This window comes from Cricetulus griseus, chromosome 2 (genome assembly GCF_003668045.3).
Source record: "Cricetulus griseus strain 17A/GY chromosome 2, alternate assembly CriGri-PICRH-1.0, whole genome shotgun sequence".
Classification (NCBI taxonomy): domain Eukaryota; kingdom Metazoa; phylum Chordata; class Mammalia; order Rodentia; family Cricetidae; genus Cricetulus; species Cricetulus griseus.
In genome coordinates this window covers 61,650,095-61,672,499 of record NC_048595.1, presented here as the reverse complement: position 1 = coordinate 61,672,499, position 22,405 = coordinate 61,650,095, and the positions used below count along the sequence as shown (strand labels likewise).

Below are 22,405 nucleotides of genomic sequence, written 5' to 3'. Positions count from 1 at the left end.
TTTAAAAGTTTTTCAGTGTATTACATCAGAAATATGTACTATACATCTTATTGTAAAGATCTTACTCTTGAAGAACATGATTGGATATTTTATACCTCCCCTACTTCTAAGCATAATTAGGAAATGAGGTGTAATATCTGCAAGAGCATACTATGCCCCATATAATTTTGTCTGGATTAAATAATTCAGAAGCACTCTGATCAGATTTGCACTTTAGTTTTCCATATTTGTCTTTCCCAGTGCTGAAAATAGAGAGATTTAACAGCATCTTACCTCATGGGTTGGATCAAGAACAGCTTGACATCATTGGCTCAGTATTTGATGCTTGCAGTTGAGGTCTTTATGGGAAACTATTTGAAACAGGGCCAGCATGAACCCATCTAAGAATATTTATCTAGGGTATAGCATCTGCTTAGGAATTACATTTATTTATATTATAAAAATGACTGCTTGTTGGATTTGTTTTCTTCTGTGACTTCAAGTCAAGATGTTTTCATACGGTACAACATCTAGAGAATTCCAGTCCTGTGTTCTACCTAGTCACTTACTATCAGCTGTGCAAAGTGAAGGGAAAAAGCCCTTTCCACGTGCACTGAAGGCTTGCTGCCTGGAATCTGCAAAATGTATTGAAAGTCAGTGAGGCAACTGGACTTCTGACTGTGGTGGTCTGTGAAGGAGCCCCTTCCCTACTGTCTTTAACAAGTCTCAAGAAATGAAGGAGCATTGGCAATGTTGTGTCCATATTTTCTACCCATAAGTAAAGAAAGGGGATGCATATCTGTATGTATGAATGTGTATGTAAGAAAGAATACAAAACATCATCCATTTAAAGTGTAAAAGCCAAACATGGTGGTCTATTAGTTGCTTATAAACATCCAAAAGATTATTATTGGTACTAGTTTGTCTCGGGGCATTATTGGTGCTATTTTGCTTTGATAATGTCTTATACTTTGTAGCACTTGAGATCAACATTTGGTGAATTTAGCTACACTGTAGAATCATTTTGGATGGGGATGAGGTTAGACCCCTATTCCATCTGATATTTAGTACCAGAATATGAAGAAGCTGCTTAAGACCAAAATATTTAGCTGGATTTCCATCCCTATCCAGAAGATTTCTTGCAGCTGCCAAAATAATAAGTGGTCATTATCTCACTTTAGTGTCTTGTCCAGAATGGGTGGGTCTGGGAACTCAGTGACCTGAACATATCCTTCTGTGGCATTTTACTAATAATTAGTGTTGGTGCACTTGGGAAATGGTCTCTAATAAACTCTAGCCCTTTATAGAGGTTTAAATGTGACCCCCATCATTTGTGATATGTCCTTTTTTTCCTGTGCACACAGATACACACTGTGTGTGTGTGTGTGTGTGTGTGTGTGTGTGTGTGTGTGTGTGTGTGTGTGAGAGAGAGAGAGAGAGAGAGAGAGAAAGAGCGAGAGAGAGAGAGGGGGGAGGGAGAGAGAGCAATGATTGTCATCAATGATTTCCACTCTGGAATAGAGGGGAAAACTAAGTTTGCCTGTCTGTAACGTGAACTGAAATTGCAAATCAGCCATTATAGTTGGAATGTTGTATTTTATTGCTTCTGAACACTCACGGTGCATCTCAAATCTCAGATAGCATGATAAGCAGCAGACTAAGCAGCAGAAATACAAAGATACACAATACTATTTGATTTATCAGAATAAAACTATTAGGTTCTCTCCCAAAGCCTATGAATGAGCCAATCAAGGGATTTGGCCCAGTTAATGATGTCGAAATGAATTTCACCTTGTAGAGTGGGCTTTAAACACAATCATAAAGTGGTTGGTTTCTCTCATAACATCTATGCCACTATTGTACCAGTGAACATATCTTGCCAAACTGGTCACTATTGTAGCTTTCAGGGTTCACAGCTGGGTAATACTACTTGAGACTTTTTCCCCTAGCAATATATATATGTAATCTTCTAGCACTATGAAATCTAGGCATGAAACTTCCAGGTCAATACCAATTTAATTTGTCAGTGTTTTATGATTCAGGCATTTTGGTGTCTTCAGCAATAGAATTTTAACATTATGTTCTACAGGATACCCAAGAATAATGGCAATAGGCTCTAATGATTGAAGCAGGTACTGGAACCCCACCGACTCATGAATAGGTAACCCATACCTGACACTGAGCTTTTTATTTATATGGTGTCTGGGAAGTTTATTATCCAGAATAAAAAAAAAAACAGATCTCAAATTACCCACAGTGTGATGTTAGGCAAATATGTTCATTGTTCAAGCTCCATAGAAGTTCTGTAACCATTTGAGTTGGGTATGTATAAAATAAATTCCCAAAATAATAGTGGTTTACATTAATAAAGCTATGTTCTCTCAGAAAAAAAAGGAAGCTAAGATATAACAAGTCCCATTGTGGTACAGAAGCTAGACTAGGTGCTATTCCACCCCTGCATAGGTCTGTCCTTCTCAAGGTTGTCCCATTTTTCATGATGGTTACAGGGGCCAACAAGAAGGAAGGCAGGTGGAGGGTGGTAGGGAACCTTACCCAGCTACATCAGATTCTTTAACTAGTCTCCCCAGGACACATTGTATTTCCATTTATATTTCAATAATTAAAGTTTGGATGTATGGCCAAGGATAAATGACTTCTTTTAACTCAAAATAGTACCATCCCAATATAATTGGATCTGCGTTACAGGGGAAACATGAAAGCATCTATGATAGTTACAATCCATAGTCTCTATTATCTATAAAGAAAAGGCCAAGAAAGCATGGAGCTAGATTCTGGAAAAGGTTTTCTTTGCACCAAGGATGCTTCATTTAGAGTTTGGGGGATGAATAGAAATCCTCCAAGCACAGGATGGATCAGGAGGCTTCAATGCAGAAAGTATAAAATGCTCAAAGGCACAGAAAATTCTGGTGTTATGCTAACCAATTCAGCCCATTTCTACATTCCTAGTTACTCTCTTTTCTGTTAACAATAGATTGAAAAGCAACAGTTTAAATTCTAATTAATCTAATAGTCATTCATAATCAACAGATTGAAACATGTCAAGAGTGATCACCCTGATATAATTGCAAACAATTTTCATCTTGGACCAAACTAAGACCATTTTATCTGATGATAAAGTATTTCACATTGTGAAAATAATTGAATTAGAATATTTTGGAATCTTAATAAGGGGATTGATGCAGAGGAAAATTTAAAAATCAATGTGTCAAGGAGATATTTGTGTCTTAAGCATTGAGATTAAGCAATGCCCTGTTAGAACTGACTTGCCTCATATCCTAGGGTCTACAGACCCACCCTGAGAACGCTAAGTGGGGCTCTGGCCAAGTTACTCATATAGTATGTCACCTCCTATTTAGCCATTCCTACTATGACTGTTACTTTGGATCTAAGAAAGATAAATTGTTCTTTTCTTAGCACGGTTTTGAAATTGTAAGACATCTTTAGAATTATGTAAGGACTTTTTAATGATTATCTCCTCGGGTTGCATTAGAGACATCAGTTTCTATTAAAATTATCCCAGAGAAACATAAACCAAACCTGAAAGTTCTATAAAGTTAAGGTATAGATCCAGTTAGTTTGAGATGCCCAAGAACACACATTCTCATTACCACTGCCCACCTTGTCCTTCTTCAAGGATCTTGTGATTCTGAGGAGCTTGTCATCTCAAACCTGTCTTTGTCCAGCCCTGAGCAACAGAGCACCAAGAGAGACTCTGAGTACCATGTATTCTCAAGGGAGTCTGTTGCACTAAAGAACCTAGTTTTGTGAGCATTTTCTCCTGCCTCTAGGTTTCTTCCTATTTCTAAGTAATCAGTGTTGAATGTTGAATGTGGTGTAAATATAAAGAATATGGTGTAAATATCGCAGCCACATGTACCCCACAGCTCTTCAGCCCTCTGTAAGCTGAGAAGATTTTTCCTCCATGAGGTCTTCTCTGATTCTCTCATCAAAGTCACTGCATTTTTTTTGCTCTCGGGATACTGTGTCTGTATTTGTAGTTTTCTCATGATTATCTGCTTACTTTTATGATGATTTGGCTATTATCTTCCTTCCAGCAAGACCAGAAGTCTCCTTCAGGTGGGCCCATATATGCTTAACTGTATCATTGAACTCTGCTCCTCACAGAGCAACTGATCCTTAGCAGATCCTCACAAAATGTTATTTAAATTGCTAAATATTTTTTGAAGTAGGTACTTCTGCAACTTCCCTTTTATACTGTCCTCAAAATACAAGTCTGAAAAAAATACATGTTCCATTCATGTGGAAGCCCATCTACAGATAAGAATTTTGAAAATAACTCTACTACAGCTCTACAGAAACCTATCAGAGAAGTTCTAATGACTAGCTATGAGTCTCTTGAAATGTCACTCCATTTCTTTTTTATTTCATCAAAAACAATAATTGAAATAATTTGGTAGCATGATAAGGCTTTGGCATTAGCTCAGTATGGAATTCCAGGATATACCACCTGGTTTCATATGGTGTAGTTGTGTTTTTCTTTTCTTTTTTTCTCTTTGGGAGCCCACCACCCAGCTCCCAAATAGACACACAGAAACTTATTCTTGTTTATGAATGCCTGGCCTTAGCTTGACTTCTTCCTAACTTAAATTATACCATTTATCTTTAACTATGTTTATCTCTGGGCTTTTTACCTTTCTTTATTCCATATATCTTTCTTTCCTTCTTACTCCATGGTTGGCTATGTGGCTGATCCCTGGCATCCTCCTCTCCTTCTCCTTCTTCTTTTCCTTCTTCTCCTTTTCTCACTCCTTGCTCCTCTTCTCTCTAGATTTCTCCTCCTATTTATACTCTCTGTCCACCAGCCCTGCCTATTTCAGCTCTTTATTAGACCAATCAGGTATTTAGGCAGGCAAAGTGTCACAGTTTTACAGAGTTAAACAAATGCAACATAAAGAATGAAACACATCTTGGCATCACTAAACAAATATTCCACAGCATAAACAAATGTAACACATCTTAAACTAATATTCCACAACAGTATTACCTGGCTTGTTTCTCTAACTTAAACATAGGGAAAAAAAAAACATCAAAGATACAAAGAAGCTTGCCTGCCTACTTGATAAAGATAAGGTTTCATTGAAGCCTGATGTGCACCAACTATGAATAGTTTGCTGAATGTATTTAAGAACATATCTGCTTATTAGCCAAGTGTCCGTAGGTAAAACACATAACTTGAACCATAAAATGGAGATACCTTACATGATCATTTTTAAAGTTAATGAGATATTTGTGTTTGTTTTATACAGGAAAGACCCAGACAGAGCCATTCCTTCCCTACACAGACACACAAACACACACACACACACACACACACACACACACACACACACACACACACACCTATGTCAGTGTTACTGAAACTGTTACTGAAAAAACTAGTATCACAACATTAAAGAAACGTTAATCTACAGTTGAAGTACTCTTATTTTTTAAAATACAATAATGAACCTAATGTGCAAAACCCTTATGCAGTTTGTATTCTAAGTAACATTCAGCACTTGGAGATTATTGACAATGTTTCCAGTTGCTGTTACTTCACAATTGTGTATTTTCTAATTTGAGAGCGACATCATTATTGACACTGAGAATTACTTTTGTACTAAGATTCTAGAACATCAATAGTTTAGAATCTATTTTTAATTTCTCCCCATCCTTCCTAGTACCCATTCTCTGTCTTCCATAATCGTCTCACTTACATACTTGAACTATAAAGATATTTTTATGCATACTACAGATTTCCCCCTAAGCCTGATTCATATTCTATTAACTCTCTTTAAAATGAAGTACATCTTATGTTTCTCAGAGATGAGGGCTGTGTGTGTCATTTGGTAGCCATTGGCCTTACCATAGATCCCTGCGCTGGGAGGTGCCTTGTTGAATTATACATTTCTCTTTCTCATTAGATTGTTGGCTGTGATCACCAGTTGGGAAGCACCGTCAAGGAGGATAACTGTGGGGTCTGCAACGGAGATGGGTCCACCTGCCGGCTGGTCCGAGGGCAGTATAAATCCCAGCTCTCTGCAACTAAATGTAAGACACTACAGAGATGGGCAATTTTGTACTTGTTGACTTGTTATTCAACCCTCACCTCTCTGTGGCTCCCCTCTGTAACTGGAGAATAAAACATCTACCAAAGTGAGAGGAATCTGAAAATTTGAAGTAAATATGTTCTTATTTTGTGGATTCATGTGGAATAAGTCAGATCACCATTATAACCTGAGGGAGGAACCCTTTGCTTCTAATACACAGTGGGAGAGAACATTAGAGACAGCCAAGCTTTTCTGCTCAATGGGAATACAGACTGCAACCTAGCTCCTGTCTCATATGTAGTCTGAGATGCCTGATTAAATTATCACAGAGAAAGTGGGGAAATCAAAGTAAATTCACCCCTACTACTGCAAAGTCACATGGCCCCCATTACAAGGTGGCCTGAGGTCTGTGCTGGAAGTAGGCCAAAGTTTGGTGATACCATTTATGTTTGTGAAGCCATTTGGTGATCTTTGTGTCCTCATCTCCCTATATCTGGAAGTAATATGTGCCTACTATACATGTGTGTGCTTTGAACTCCACACTAGCACCTCATGTAGTCTTTATAGGAACACCATTAACAAGGTAGTCTTAATTTTCATGTTACAGAGGACATGACTGAGACCTTCCCAGATGGTATGACTTTCTTGGGTAACATAAAGAGGTAATATTTGAGCTCAGAGTTCTGAATCCAGTACCTAAACACTCATTCCTCTACTGTCCCATAATGCTACTGAGTAACTCTGGGGTTAGATATTTATAAAGCAGATAGATCAACTCAGAAGACCAAGGGCATCTGCCTAGTTGAGTCTTGTAAGAATAGAAGTCATAAATGTTGTGGTATCTAAACCATGGAGCTGCATGTCCATGTGAATTTTTGTAATAGTTTCCTCTGTGAGGATCACTACACAGAAAGAAGTGTGGCCATTAGATTCAAGGGCATGGGTTTTAGAGCCATTTTGACCCTGGCCTAATGTTTTCATTTTCTACAACCCTTCAGTATGTTATTTTCCAATATCTATTTCCATATGTCTCTGCAGCCTGGGAAATAAGAATAAATTTTTGAGTGTGGTTTTGTTCTCTTTACTTGTTGATTAGTTAGAGGAAAACAATTGACATGTGGCAGGTTTATGGCTTTAAATGGACCTGCAGGTCAAGAGCAAAGGCAGATGGAGTTCTTCTGGAAAGCACTGAAGAACTATTCCATGAAAGCCATAAAAAAGGCACCTTGCCAAAAGGGAGGAGCCTCTTAGGAAGAGGGCAAGAAGAATAACCAGGGATGTTTAAGCACATGAAGAATTGTAGATCCCTACTTAGGAAGCTCATCACATTTTCACTACCCTGGAGGCAGGGAAGAAATGTGATTGTCTGAAAAACTAAAACTTCTAAGAATGCTGGCAGCTAAAACGAAAGATGGGGTGACTCAGACATTGATAAAGCATATCCAGCAAGAGTTTTCTTTGCTCATATGTGTTGGTCATATATATTGGTAGGGTTTTTTTATATGATGAAGAATTAAGGAAGTCAGATGATGGAAACCAGAAATGGGTAGGGGTAGCATTCTTCTGTAACCTCTGAAATTTTGGTAGAAGAATTTTATGAAAAAAAATGCACTTAAAGGGCCACTCTTTTTTTAAAAAGAAAAATCTGTCAATAGTTACTGAAATACCTGTCTTGAGTTAAAGCATAGTCTTCATGGTTTTTGCCTATTTGGTTTTTTTCGTGTTTTTTTCCATTTTTTATTTAAATTAGAAACAAGATTGTTGTCAATCCCAGTTCTAAAGGGCCACTCTTACCAGAATTCTCTAGGAAATGCTGAAGAATTAAAATCTTTCTAATTATTTGTTACACAATTGAATTGGTGTCCATTATCCAGGAATGCAGGAATTGCCATTAAGCACAAAGGGTTGTTAGGCATGTGTGTAGCAACTGCTCTCTGGTGACTCCTGGCAGCCTGTCTTAATAGAGGGTCTTCCTTTATCATCATGCCTCTACCTTTCTTCTTACCCTACTACTGGGGACATCAGGGACTCCCAGGCTCTGAGCCATGGCAGTACAGGAAGAGAAGCTCTGAAAGAACAAACTGAGGCAAGTTGAGAGCCATATGTCACCCGCAGTTTTGCAAATACATACCTCAGTGAAAGGGACTCCATCAAGACCAACAGTGGATAAATTATAGAACACACAACCTGATGATTATACCTAATGACAAAATGCAATTGATTCGTTTACCTTAGCCCTGATGATGCCTCATGACAAAAAGATTTATATCAATAAAGCCCAACATGTGCGTGCTCCTCACCACAATCTGTAGCAGATGCTGAGTGAGCTTCGTCACTTAGATTTTTCTCCACCCCAGAAGAATCTCCCTGTCCTGGATTTACAGACTTCAAGGCAGCCCACAGGCAAGGGTGATTAGCTGTTCAACAGGCAGTGTGCAGGCCAGGTGAGCATGCTCCACCCCTGAGGCTCCAGAGGAGTGCTGCCAGGTCTCTCCCGGTGTCTTGCCAAAAAGATCCATAAGCCAGCCACATGCTCACTTCCAACTCCTAGCCCTTGGATTCCCCACACTGAACTCATTTTCTTTCTAAATTTATATCCAAGTTTTTTTTCTCATGTTATCAAAACTCATGGGAACAGAGGGAAAACAAAAGAGTGGAGAAAGACCAATGCCAAAAGTGCCAGAATGAAAAGAAAAAAAGATAGGAGTAATTTTTCAAATGGCTGCTGGTGAATGTAAAGGAAGCCACCATTTTATCAGAAGGCATTATAATTGCCCACTCCTCTGTCATAGCAAAAGACTCCATTGATGGTGGTCAATCCTTCTTTCATATATGATTGACTTCCTCAGACCAATAAGGAAAAATAATTAGCTAACTTTAACTTGCCTTTGATTCTTAAAATGTAAAGGCTCATTTTTTCTCACAAGCCTCATTGACATGTGAGGTAGTATGTGTCTTCTTAGATCTCTACATCCAAATCTACCCTGTTTGCTATGAATTTATATTCATTTTGCAGAACTTTCTAATGTCACTGTAGGTTTTGAAGCCAGCAGGATGTCCTCAAGCTCTCTCACCACACTCCTTGAGGGGCAAAGATCAAATATGTTAATTTATATCAAAATAAAATGAATCTCCTACATCTCAGGGATGCCCCTCTCAGGCTTATAATGGCTGACTTATAATGGCTAAAGGTTAGAATATTCCTGGACTGTCAGTCTGGCTCAAAATTTTTGAGACCTCGGAAATCTACCAGACCTCCTGTAGTAGTTCAGTACTTATCCCTAGCATAGGTATGGACTTTGGGAGCCCATTCCACATAGAGGGATACTCCCTGAGCCAAGACACACTGTAATGGGCCTAGGCCCTATCCCAAAGGATACAATAGACTCAGATGACCCCCTATGGAAGGCCTCACCCTCCCTGGGGAGCAGAAAAGATTTGTGATAGGTAGGGTTTTAGTTGAGGGAGGTGGTAGGGGAGGGATAAAGAACTGGGATTGACATGTAAAACAATCTTGTTTCTAATTCAAATAAAAAAGATTAAAAAATTTACAAGAGAAAGGAGAAACACACACACACAAGAAAAAAAACAAAAAACAAAACAAAAAAAACCCGCAGGCCCTCTAAGTATAAAATACAGAAATATTTTCCCTCGTGTATTATTACTTCCGGTTGTACTCATAATCCCTTCAAAGATTTCTATCCATTCATTCATAAGCAGGCATTTAGGAGACAAAGGCTATGCACTGATGAGCTGTTCCCAGTGCTGGAGATGCAGCAAAGAAAACAGGCAAAAGAACCTATTTCTCCATGAGACTTACAAACTAGTATGAGGAACCCTCAGACAAACAGATAAACAAATAAGATGCATATGTGTCATTGGCTACTAGAAGAGATGGAAAACAATAATCAGGGAAGGTGAAGAGCCTAGGACGTGGATGAGCTGTCAGCCAAAGGCTGGAGAAGAGTTGCAATTTTAAATAAGTTAGTGAGAAAAGGACTGGACGATAAGAAACCTGATACTTGATAGAGGTGAAAGGAGGTCATGATAACAAAAGTCAGGTATTTGGCATCGTAACAGAGAAGAGAATTCCAAGCAGAATGAAGGACAAATACAATGGTCCCAAAGTATGTACATTTGTGACAAATTCAATGAGGGACAGCAAAAAGCTTTTAAAAGCCTAGAGAAATGTTGAAGGCAGGAAGGCAGTGGGGTGAAGAATGCCATGGGTGGTGTGGCGATTTTTTTTAAGGAATTTGGATTTGGATCTTAGTCTCAGTGAGATAAGGAGCCATGGGGGATTTTGAAGAGAATGTCTGAATGGGAGCAGAGCATGGAATTGGGATGACTATGGAAGTAGGAGACGAAGTCTGGAGGCTATTGCAGGAAGCTAGGCCAGAGGTAATGATGGCTTGGAGCAGTAGCTGTGGATAGGACGAGAAAGGTTCAGTTCTAGATCTACTGTATTTCTAAGGATCTAGGACGCCATTGATTGAGACATGTTCCATTATTTCATGTGCCACATAAAGAAGAAAGAAGCTGTCATTTAAACTATGATTAGAACACAACTTTCTAATGGATCACTCCAGGTTTTGACTTCATCCTTCATTTTAGAAAGATTTGCTTTACATTTAGACATATTTAATCATATACTTCTTTATATGTGAAAAAATAAAATGCAATTAAAGTAAATTAATAAGTAAAACTAAAACTAAACTTGTTTTTTTCAGAACTCAGCCCTTTTGAAATTTCTTTGGGTATTTTTTAAATTTTTTGAGACTTTCATATTATGAATATTTTATTTACATTATTTTTACTCCACCAATTCTCCCCTCCAACCTCTCCCATGCCAAATTTATGACCTCTTCTTCTTTGATTATTCTGCTTTACACAGACACACACAAAATCCACTTATTCCACTTACTGGCTCTTATGTATGTGCATTTAGGGCTGCCCTCTTGAGATCGAATAATTCTGCTAGCTAGTTTCTATGTCAACTTGACACAGCTAGAGTAAGTTTGGAAGATGGAGGAAACCCAGTTTGATTTAATTTCTTGATTCAACACCATCAGGACAACTCATTGGTATTGGTTGTGGTACTTACTAGTACAGTACATCCCAAAATCAGGAATTTAATCCCAACACCTTTTTAATTATTCTTCATTTGAAAGTAATTTTGGCTGTTTTATTTTGGTTCTTTGCCTTTCCATATAATTTTATAGTCTTCTTGTCCATATCTACAAAAATTCTCCTGAGGACTTTGACTACAAGTATGTTAATTCTTCAGATAGTTTTAGTAGAGAGGGGAATACATGGCAACTTTAGTATAATGAGTCATTTGACCTGTTAGGATCTCATGCCTCTGAACTAATTAGGTCTTCTTCAATTTCTTCATTAGTCCTTATTAGGTCTCAGAAAACAAATCCTATGGCTTTTAGGTTTGTACCTTTTGTATGTTTCATCCATTACAAATGGTACTGTATTTTTTACTTACCCCTCCAATTACATATTACATTTTTTTTTTTTTTTTTGGCTTTTCAAGACAGGGTTTCTCTATGTAGGTTTGGAGCCTATCCTGGCACTCACTCTGGAGACCAGGCTGACCTCAAACTCACAGAAATCTGCCTGCCTCTGCCTCCCAAGTGCTGGGATTAAAGGTGTGCACCACCAACGTACGGCACATATTACATTTTTTACAAACATAATCAGTTATTTATTATTTTTACCATGTATTTTTGTGTCCAGCTAAATTCACTCACTAACCCTATGAGTTTTGGTGAATGCTGGGATTTTCTACATAAACAGACATCTTGTTTACTGATAAGTATTATTTTTCTTGGATACTTCAAATTGTTGACCAAATTTTTTGGTCCTTCCTTTGGCCAGGGTGTCTGATACAGCGATTAGGTGGTGAATGGGCATCCTTCTCATTCCCATTCTTAGGAGAAAGTATTTCATTTCTCACTACTGAGTATCACAATAGCTCAAGGTTTTTTATTGTTGTTGTTTTTTTTTAACACGGGCACTTTAAATTGACAAAAATCACACACACATACATACCCCATACACACACTCTTCTGGGAGTTGCTATCATGAATGGATAGCAAATATGATCGAATTCCCTTTATGTCTCACTTGATATGGCCATGTAGCTTCTCTTCCAGTCTTTTCTTGTGACAAATTGCATTAATTGGTTTTCAGTTAAAGAGCCAGCCAGCTATGGCATTCCTAGTACAGAACTTCCATGGTCTTATTAATAAACTGGGATTAAACTGGTCCAAAGATAAATTCTACTTAGTCACAGTTAGTCTTTCCATAGATTGTTTTGCCAAAATTTGGTAAGAGTTTTTATATCTTTTTCATGGAATCCACTAGTCTGTATTTGGGGGTTGGGTCCTGTCTGTGATTGGTTTGTATATCTTTCTAATGCTGGCCTCATATAACAAGTTTGGAAATGCTCCCTTATAAGTTATTTTCTGGAAAATATATGGAATTGATATTTATTATTAATATTTATTATTTCTTCTTTAAATGCATGGTAGCATTCACCAGTGAAGTCTTAAGGGGCTAAGGATTTTTTTCAGTACTTTAGTTTCTGAACATATGGAATACAGTTATAGTGACTATTTTAATGTCCATTCTGTGTTTTGATTGATGGATTTTTCACTTCAGTTGGGCTATATTTTGGGGCTCTTTACATGTCTAGTAATTTTTGACTGGATGCCAGTCATTGCAGATTTTACTTTGTTGGGTATGAGATATTTTTGTATTCCTATAAATATGCTTAAGCTTTGTTCTGGGAGCAGTTAAGTTTCTTGAACTCAATGTGATCCTTTTGAGTCTTAGAATTTGCTAGATGGGAGCAAAACCATGCTTGGCCTAGAGTTAATTGTACCCTTCTACACGGCTAGACCCTTCTACATACTCAGTGTTCTATGAATTATGGTGTCTTCAAGTCTGTCTAGTGGGATAAGACATTCTTCTTGGCCCTAGGTGGTTGAAGTATATTCCCAATTCTTTGTGTTGTTCTTCCCCAAGCTAAGGCAGTATCCTCATTGATATATTGATACCTATTCTTCAGGACCACCTTAGGTCTTCACAGTGTTTCTCTCTCTCTCTCTCTCTCTCTCTCTCTCTCTCTCTCTCTCTCTCTCTCTCTCTCTCTCTTCTTGTACTTTTTAGGGTTTTGTTTTGTTTTTTGTTTTTCAAGACAGGGTTTCTCTATGGCTTCGGAGGCTGTCCTGGAACCAGCTCTTGTAGACCAGGCTGTTCTCAAACTCACAGAGATCTGCCTGCCTCTGCCTCTGCCTCTGAGTGCTGGAATTAAAGGTGTGTGCCACCACCTCCCGGCTTCTTATACTTTTTTCAAAAAACTCTAACTGCTTCCATTGCTTGAACTCTTGGGTTTATCTTCTCAACTCAGAGACTCTATCAACTTCTTCTAGAGCCCCCCGCTGTCAAAACTATAATCAGGAAACCCATTCAAGGAAATAAGAGAATGAACTACTAGGTTGTACCTATTTTTCTTCCTGACTCTTGGGAATTGCTGCCCTTCTCTACCTGAGTCCGGTCATGTCTTAAACAGCATGGTTTAATAGAATTTTTGTCTGACTTTTCAGTTATTTTATAAATGTTAAAACTTGTCCTGTTTTTTCTTGGTTGACTATTTCATTCATTTTGCAATTATGTAGAACAGTGGTTTCCAACCTTCCTAATGCTACAACCCTTTAATACAGTTCCTCATGTTTTGGTGACCCCAACCATAAAATTATTTCATTGATACTTCATAACTGTAATTTTGCTACTGCTATGAACCATAATGTAAATATCTGATATGGAGGAGATCTGATATGTGACCCCAAAGGGGTCATGGCCCCACAGATTGAGAACAGGTGATGTAGAACCAAATAGCTTTGCCTTTTTTTATGGGGATGTTGTACAGCCCTTCAATTCTCATTACCTAGCAGTCTCTACAGTTATTTCCCATGGTTTAAGGAGTGCATTCTACTATTGCTGTGGAATTTTCTTCTACACTTCAGACAATTATTTTATAAGTATGCCAGATAGTTTTTAATATAATATTTTGTTAAGTTTTTAGATTTTATACAGTCATACAATGCAATTTTGATGTTAACATCTATACAGCTCAAGAGAGATGAGGCAGAATTACTGCCTGAATAACAGAGAACTTGAAGACACTATTGTGCAATATTTCTAATATAAAATATGAGCATATGTTCCTCTTAGAATCAATGAAGTAGAATATTTTAGCAATAGAGCTTATTCTGATTAAAAGTAATTTTGGATAGCACTAAAGTTTTTGGCTTAGACCCCTCAAAAGATAAAATTTTCCAGTTGATAATGGAGAGAATATTGTTTGGCCTGCCCAGCATATATCTTTCATTATGCATTTACTGATAAATTTGGGTGGGATGGAAGCTTGAAAGGCTTAAATGTTAAGCCCCTTCTGTTTTATTTGATGTGTTTTAGAGCACTAAAATTGGGATGAAGATTTAAAACTCACCATCAAAACCTCCTCAATATTGGCAGACTTTCTGTGTTAACAACAATTGTCCTTTCATTTTAAAAAAATAAGATCAAGTATTATCCCTAGAGAAGATTCCTGGAAAATGTGAACTTAACAGAACTAAAACTAAGAAAAACTCAGACAAAAGAATAAGAAGCCTATGATTTCAAAGTATTAGCTTTTTACCTTTCTCTGGTTCATCAGTTCAGGACACTGACAGAATCTAAAACTTTGTTCAAAATGCTCTCTATAAAAAAGTGAAGGTAGTATCTGCCACACTATATAATTTTCAAACAAATCTTTTAAGTACATTCTTTGGTTACAATTGGCTTGTAAAATGTCAGTTGCCACCAGGTATGTGAAATGACAGAATTAATGATTCCCATGAAGAGCTTGTCCATTGACCACAGAAATATGTTATCTAAACTCTCTTAAAATGTTGATTACTAACTTAGAAATATGTCCCAAAGACTGGCATCATGGTTCTGTCAACAAAGCCAGAAGATTAAGACAGGAGCAATGGATCAAGAAACGGTGTACCTTTGTAGGAGAGGGCATCCAGAGTAATGTGTGGCATGGTAAAAGATGTGGCCACCTTCCCCACTAACCACGGCAATTCCACTAGTCACTCAGGAATATGGCATCACAATGCATCATATCTTAGAACTTCTTAAATACCTCTGTGCATTACAGTGACACAAACTAGAAAAACCCTCTAACCCACTCTAAATCAAAGAGAATTTATTGTTAAATGCAACCATGTTTTCCAGCTCAAAAATGGCTTTTTCTATCAACACGCAGTAATTATTAAATTTTTCACATTTTCCTTTTTATATTTTAATAGTTGATCATTTTCATGCATGAGTAAAACTGTATTCATATCATCTCACCCCTCCCCCCAACTCTTCCCATGTTCTTCCTACTATCCCTGCTCAAATTCAATGATCTCTTTTTCTATCATTATTATAGAGTCATTGTAGACTGTGTATACAACCTACTGTGTTCAATTAAGATTGCCTATATATATGTGCGTTTAGGGCTGACCTCTTAGGAGCCTATTCCCTAAGCTATGTTCTGCATACATCAAGTGACACTAACAATTCTTATGATATACATGTTGGACATACCCTGAGTTAAATAGAATGGTTTCTTTGATTTAGGGTTGCTGAGGAACTAATAGAAACTAATGAAAGGGCTTTGAGAATTTCCCTGAATAGGGTATAGTCAGCAGGATTCCCTATTTTTTTCCTGAAGCCATTTCTTCAGGACCTGTCTTTGGAGCTAATGGTTCACTCATTTATTTGATTCCTTACTCTCTCTCTCACACACACATATACAAATTTTGACATATAAGAAACTCTTACAAACTTTGTAGAACAAAATAATGAATTGACTGATTCCTGGTGACTGCTGGGGCCATCTTCTCACAACTCACAAGCACACTATGGCTCCCCCAACCAATGTATTTTGTTCTGCCTCTAGCACCTGTGTTAGCCCATTTTCCTCTTTGACTAGGCACATGCAGAAGTGTGTCAAAAGATATTTCTTCCCTCTTGTTTGGTGGGCTTTCCGAATCCTGCCTCACACCCTTTGCAGCCTTCTGGGTTCCTCCCTACTCCTCCTCCTGGAGCAAACATACTTTAGTGCATCAGCCAAAAGGCAGTGCCGCTGCCTCAGCATGTGGAATGTGAGTTACTTCTAACAAAGAGGAGCTGGGCCCATGGGCTGTGTGGGGGTCAGAAGACTGCAGCTGAGCATAGCAGTGCCAAACAGAAAGCTTCCCTTTCACTTGGACTTTATTTGACCTATGGATAAACAAAGACTTGCTATTTCTAGAAATCCCATTGTTTCAACTTCTTTGCATTTCTTTTGCAAACTTCAAAATGCAGGTCTTTTTGGAACTTGAGGTTCTGCAGGCCCAGCCTTAACATCTCTGTGTTCCTCTTCTGTTTTTTCCCTTAATCGCTTTGCTTTATGTGCCACAAAGTCCTCACTCTCAGAAATACAGCCTTTTATTCAACAACACATGGCATTAGAAACAACACTAAATCTATAGTGTCAGTAGAGTATTCAACAGCCTCAATAAATGTAACCTATTCAGGGCAGGAATGAAGACTCGTGATTCAGCCTCCTCAATCAGCAAGTTATGCCCTAGGGAACCTGCAGTATTTGATGGTACATAATATAAAAATCTTTCAGCTCGATGCATGCCTGGTGCCTGTTGAGAACAGAAGAAGGTACTGAAACTGAAGTTAGAGACAGTTTTGAACTGTCATGTGGGTGCTGGGAATCAAACCCAGAGACTCTGGAAGAGCAACCACTGCTCTTAACCATTGAGCCATCTCTCAGACTCTCTGCCCCAATTCTTAAGAAGTCTTGTGTAAGATGAATAAATAAATGACCCAGATACTGATATTGAGATTCAAACTTCAAGCTGAAGGTCAGAATAGCAAAGCAGCCAGCTACTAGATTTTACCTCTAGCTCAGGCTGAAAGGGCTGATCCATGCATGAGCTCTTCACCAAGTCTCAAACTGCTGCCTCTCCTCAGTGTAACTGGAGAACAAATTCCTCTCTGAGACCTTGTTTCTGTCATATATACTTCCCTAATATTGGGATTAAAGGTGTGAGATATAATTCTCTTTTAGACTGATTAATTCTTGTGTAGATCTGGATGGCCTTGGACTCACAGAGATCTATCTATCTCTTAATTCTGAGTCCTAGGAGTAAAGGTGTGTACCACCACCTCCTAGCTTCTGGCTGCTGTGGCTGACTTTGCTTTTCTGAATCCTCAGTCAAGCTTTAATAAATCATAAATAACATATCACTATAGTCTTGGACTAAGGAAAGAAAATAAATGTATTTAATAACTACTGTGTTCCAGGCAACATATCTGTATGTGTATCTGATATTCATATCTATGTATGTCAGTGTTAGATGGTGTCTTGTTTTAGAAGCATAGGAACTGAATGAGACTTATTATATAACTTCAGTGACTCACTATCTGAACTAACCTCCTCTGGGAATCTTTTATTTTAACCTAATTATCCAGTACTATGATGATGTCTAATGTTAGAAATACAAATAGGAATAGACGTTCACCAATAATTTCTGGCTATAATGGTTCATTCTAAAGAACTTGCCTTGTTTTTGATTTTGTCTCTCAAGTGCTTTTCTACCTTCTTGGCCTTGCTTTAGCCACCACGCTTCTGGAGATTTTCTTTCTTCATCATAAAATCCTCTTTGTTCATGTCACCAGTCATGGGTGAAGCACTCTTCTAAATGAAAGTGAGGCTGCAGCAAATGTAATGATAAGGCATTGTCAGAGATGGAGTTCAATTGATAATGTTTGTGATGTCAACAGGGTGAATGTAATCTACCTCCAAGTACTTTTTGAAGGATTTATTTTTATTTTGAATTATGTGTAGGTGTATGTATACACACATGATTGTGTATACATGAGTGCAGCTACTGGAGGAGCCCAGAGGCATCTGATCCTCTGGAGCTGGAGTCACAAGTGGTTGTGAGCAATCTGATGTGGGGGCTGGGAACTGAACTCAGGTCCCCTGGAAGAGCATCAAGAGCTCTAAACCACTGAGCTATCTCTGCAGCTTCTCTGTTCTTTTGAATGTGTGTGTCTCATAAATGTATGCTCAATTTATAAGTAGGGTAATCCATGGTAAATTAATCTTTGATACAGCCAGATTTTTTAGTTATTACTTTTCACTTTTAAAACAATCTTATTTTAATACAATCCCAGTTCCTTCTCCCTCCCATCCTCCAGCTCCCCTCCACATTCTCCCACACTACCCCCCATCCACTCCTCAGAGAGCATGAGTCCTCCCTTGGGGAATCAAGAAAGTCTGTAACATCATTTGAAGCAGGATTAAGCCCCTCCCCAGTGTATCTATGCTGAGCAAAGGGAATGGGCTCCATTTCTCTCCATAGGGAATGGGCTCCAAAAAAACAGTTTATGTACTAGGGATAAATACCAGTTCCCCCGCGAGTGGCCCCACAAACTGTCCAAGCCACCCATCTGTCTCCCACATTCAGAGGGCCTAGTTCAGTCTTACAAAGATTCCCCAGTTGTTTCTGTGGGTTTCCCCATCATAGTCTTAGGCCTTTTGCTAATATTATTGCTCCTTCCTCTCTACGACTGGACTCCAGGAGTTCGGCCCAGTGCTTAGCTGTGGATCTCTGCATCTGCTCCATCAGTTACTGGACAGAGGTTCTATGGTGACAATTAAGGTAGCTGTCAATCTAATTACAGGGGAAGAGAAGTTAAGGTACCCTCTCCACTATTGTTTAGATTCTTAGCTGGGGTCATCCTTGTGGATACCTGGGAATTTCCCTTAATGCTAGGTTTCTGAAAAACCCCATGATGGCTCCCTCTATCAAGGTATCTCTCTCCTTGCTCTCCCTCTCTATCCTTCCCCAACTGGACCAACCTTCCTGATCACTCATGTTCTCCTCCCCCTTCCCCTTTCCCTTCCCTTCTCCCTTACCACCCTCCCTCTCCCCCCATACAGCCAATTTACTCAAGAGATCTTGTCTATTTCCCCTTCCCAGGGGGATCCATGAATGTCTCTCTTAGGGTCCTCCTTGTTTCCTATCTTCTCTGGGGTTGTGGACTGTAGGCTGGTTATCCTTTGCTCTATGTCTAATATCCATTTATGAGTGAGTACATACTGTGTTTGTCTTTCTGGTTCTGGGTTAACTCACCCATGATGGCTTTTTCTAGTACCATCCAATTGTTGGCAAATTTCGAGATGTTACTGAGTAGTAATCCATTGTGTAAATGTACCACATTTTCTTTATCCATTCTTTGACTGAGGGGCATCTAGGTTGTTTCCAGGTTCTGGCTATTACAACTAATGTTACTATGAACATAGTTGAACGAATGTCCTTTTTGTATGAGTGTGCATCCTTTGTGTATATGCCAAAGAGTGGTATTGCTGGGTTTTGAGGTAGATTGATTCCCCATTTTCTGAGAAACCACCATAATGATTTCCAAAATGGCTGTAAAGTTTGTAATCCCACCATCAGTCAGATTTTTAAAGGTATTTCAAAACAGAGGTGGTAAGTGTAGAGATATATTAGATCACCATTTACCAGGTTTTCATAATATTTTATTAAGAATGTAGTTTATAGTCAAGAAGGAGAAGAAAGGATTTTGAAGGTTCAAAGCACACAAATGTATTTTCCCCTTCCTAGTCTGCCCCGACTTGGCCAAGATGCTCTAACAGAGAGAGGTGCAAATTCTGATAAAATATGTCATCATTTGAACATTAGGACTTATTTTTAATTTTAAAATGCTGTAATCCAAGTAAATTTGATAACATTTTCTAATAAAAGAGTTCCTTGCAAATCCATTTTTAAATCAAAATTCATTGGTCGGGGCTGGAAAGGTGGCTTAGTGATGCAAAGAATCACTTTTGCAGCACACTCAAGTTCAATTTTCAGCAGAAGGGCTCTAGGAGATCTGCCACCATCCTCCAGTCTCCATGGGCAACTTCACTCACGTGTGCACATATCCCAACCTGGAAACAGTTGGACACACACACACACACACACACACACACACACACACTTAAAAATAAAACAAATATTTGAAAAAATTCATATTTACTTTAAGGGGCCTAGTCCCACCCCACCCCCCAGGCTAAGCAGAGACTAACTTCTTTGGCATGTTTTATTTTGTAGAAAGTAGACATTTTGATTCCAAAACATTAGCTTCACATTTCAAACACTAAAAGAAAAATTTTAAATCTATTGTCCCTGCCTTTGTATGGGAGACAATCAGTAATTTTGTGTCAGATTATGTGTTTTTAAAGTTTCCCTCTGTTCTCTCTAGTGGATGACACTGTGGTTGCCATTCCTTATGGAAGCAGACACATCCGCCTTGTCTTAAAGGGGCCAGATCATTTGTGTAAGTAGAGCCACTCTTTTCCTTGGGGGGGGGACTTGAAATTTTAGCTTTTATTGTTGAATTTTGTTCCCAGAAGGAATGAAAGTGCAAGATAACCAATCTCCTCCACATTGCCATGTGATATGACAGTTTTGATGGCTTCTGTTTATAATTGGCTGCCTGACTGAGATGGAAGAAGTCTGTGCAGTCATTATCTCTAAGCACAGTCATCCTGAAAAATACAAAATAGATGGTACCAATGGGCTCTACATATGACTGAATCACTAAACCTTTGTAACTGTTACATTTCTGTCTTCTTTCTCTACAGTCACACTTACCTTTTTTTCTCACCTCTCTTTTCCTCTTTCTAAAATTTGTTTCTTCTCCGTTCTTTTCATTTTCCTTCCATATTTTAAATATTTGCACAAACAATCCACAAATATATAGAAGTAACAAATAAACTATGACATTTAAAGAAAACCATTGCAAAAAATTAATTAATTAATTATCTGTATTAATTCAGAACCCTCATATCTTGAAGATAAATGGTAGGATTTGAGATTAAAAGGTAATAAGGCCTTAAAGATAAAATGGTAGCTTGGCCCACATAGGGTTTGTCTATAAGAACTGATCTTCAGTCATGCCAAGGCAGTGATACACACCTTATTCCTTAGGTTTAGTGCTATTTAGATAGAGATTTGTAAATTACAATGAGAAAATTATGGTCTGTAATAAAGACAAGTGTTTGATAACATTTCCTCTGAAGTTCACTTTCACTGAAGGACTCCCTTCAGTTGTTCCCTTGAGCACTTGTGGTCCCCTCCACTCTGCTCACCTCTGAAATCCCCAGTCAATTATTGTCTTTCCTATCCTCTTCCATACAATGCCCACCAAGCCGGTTTAATTAGCAAGGATTATTTTCTGGAAATCAGACTATAAAGATCATTATAATCAGATAAACAAGAGAAAGATAGGTCAGAGCCTGTCAAAGTTAACATATGCTACTAAGTCTTCCTAAAAACCAACACATTTAATTAAAGAGGTGAAGTACAAAAGGTCATGTGAAGTCAGGAGAAAGTGAGGTACAGTTTAAGCAAAACAAGAAAACACTGGTAAATCATCCTTATATAGACCGAGTTCTTTTCTAACCCTGAACAACCCTATATAGTCCAGTATTCACATGTCAAAAAATAATATATGTATGCACTTTATACCATCCAAATGATTTGTTTATCCCCTTGAGAACAGGACAAGGCTAACTGCTAGAAATTCTTGTGAGCAGTGACAGAGAAATAAAATAGCCAGACTGAGATCATTGCCACACGGAAAAATGACTTGATACTGCCAAAGAAATATTTGAAACAAAGTATTGTATTTATAAATGTGATAGTCTTCTGTATTTCCTAGTCTTATGATTGCTAAGAAGCTGAAGAATTTGGGGGTCTAGGAAGATGGCTCAGTTAGTAAAGTGTTTGCTGGGCAAGCTTGAGGATCTGAGTTCAGATTCCCCAACAACTAAGTAAAAAGCCAGATAAGGAAGCAGTGTGTGTCTGTAATCCTAACACTGGTGACAGAGACAGGCTGGTCCCTCAGAGCTTATTAGCCTGCCATCATAGTCCAGTGAGTCCCCAGTCCAGTGAGAGATCCTGTCTCAAGAAACTAAGATGCAGAGTGTTTGAGGGAGACACCCAATATCAACATCTGTCCTACATACACACACACACACACACACACACACACACACACAAAATGCTTACACAGAGATAAAAATATTGGCTTTATTTTGTTTAATTATCCTAAACAATAACTAGGTAAACTGCAAAAGATACTCATGAATGATGAAATGCAATATGACATCTCCTTTTCCCCAGTGAGCATGCTGCTTACACTATATAGATAAGTAATACCAAGTGGTCCGCCCT

The 22,405-nt window shown here is 38.3% G+C and overlaps 1 protein-coding gene across 1 annotated transcript in view; it reads left to right on the top strand.

The window, feature by feature from the left end:
* The window catches only part of Adamtsl1 (ADAMTS like 1), a gene marked incomplete at its 5' end in the record, with an annotated part of 351,236 nt that overhangs the window by 114,984 nt on the left and 213,847 nt on the right, over positions 1–22,405 (top strand). The window contains 2 exons of the mRNA XM_035438677.1: positions 5,925–6,051; positions 20,430–20,504. Coding sequence (XP_035294568.1) covers positions 5,925–6,051; positions 20,430–20,504 — 202 coding nt within the window. The remainder of the gene's footprint in view (positions 1–5,924; positions 6,052–20,429; positions 20,505–22,405) is intronic.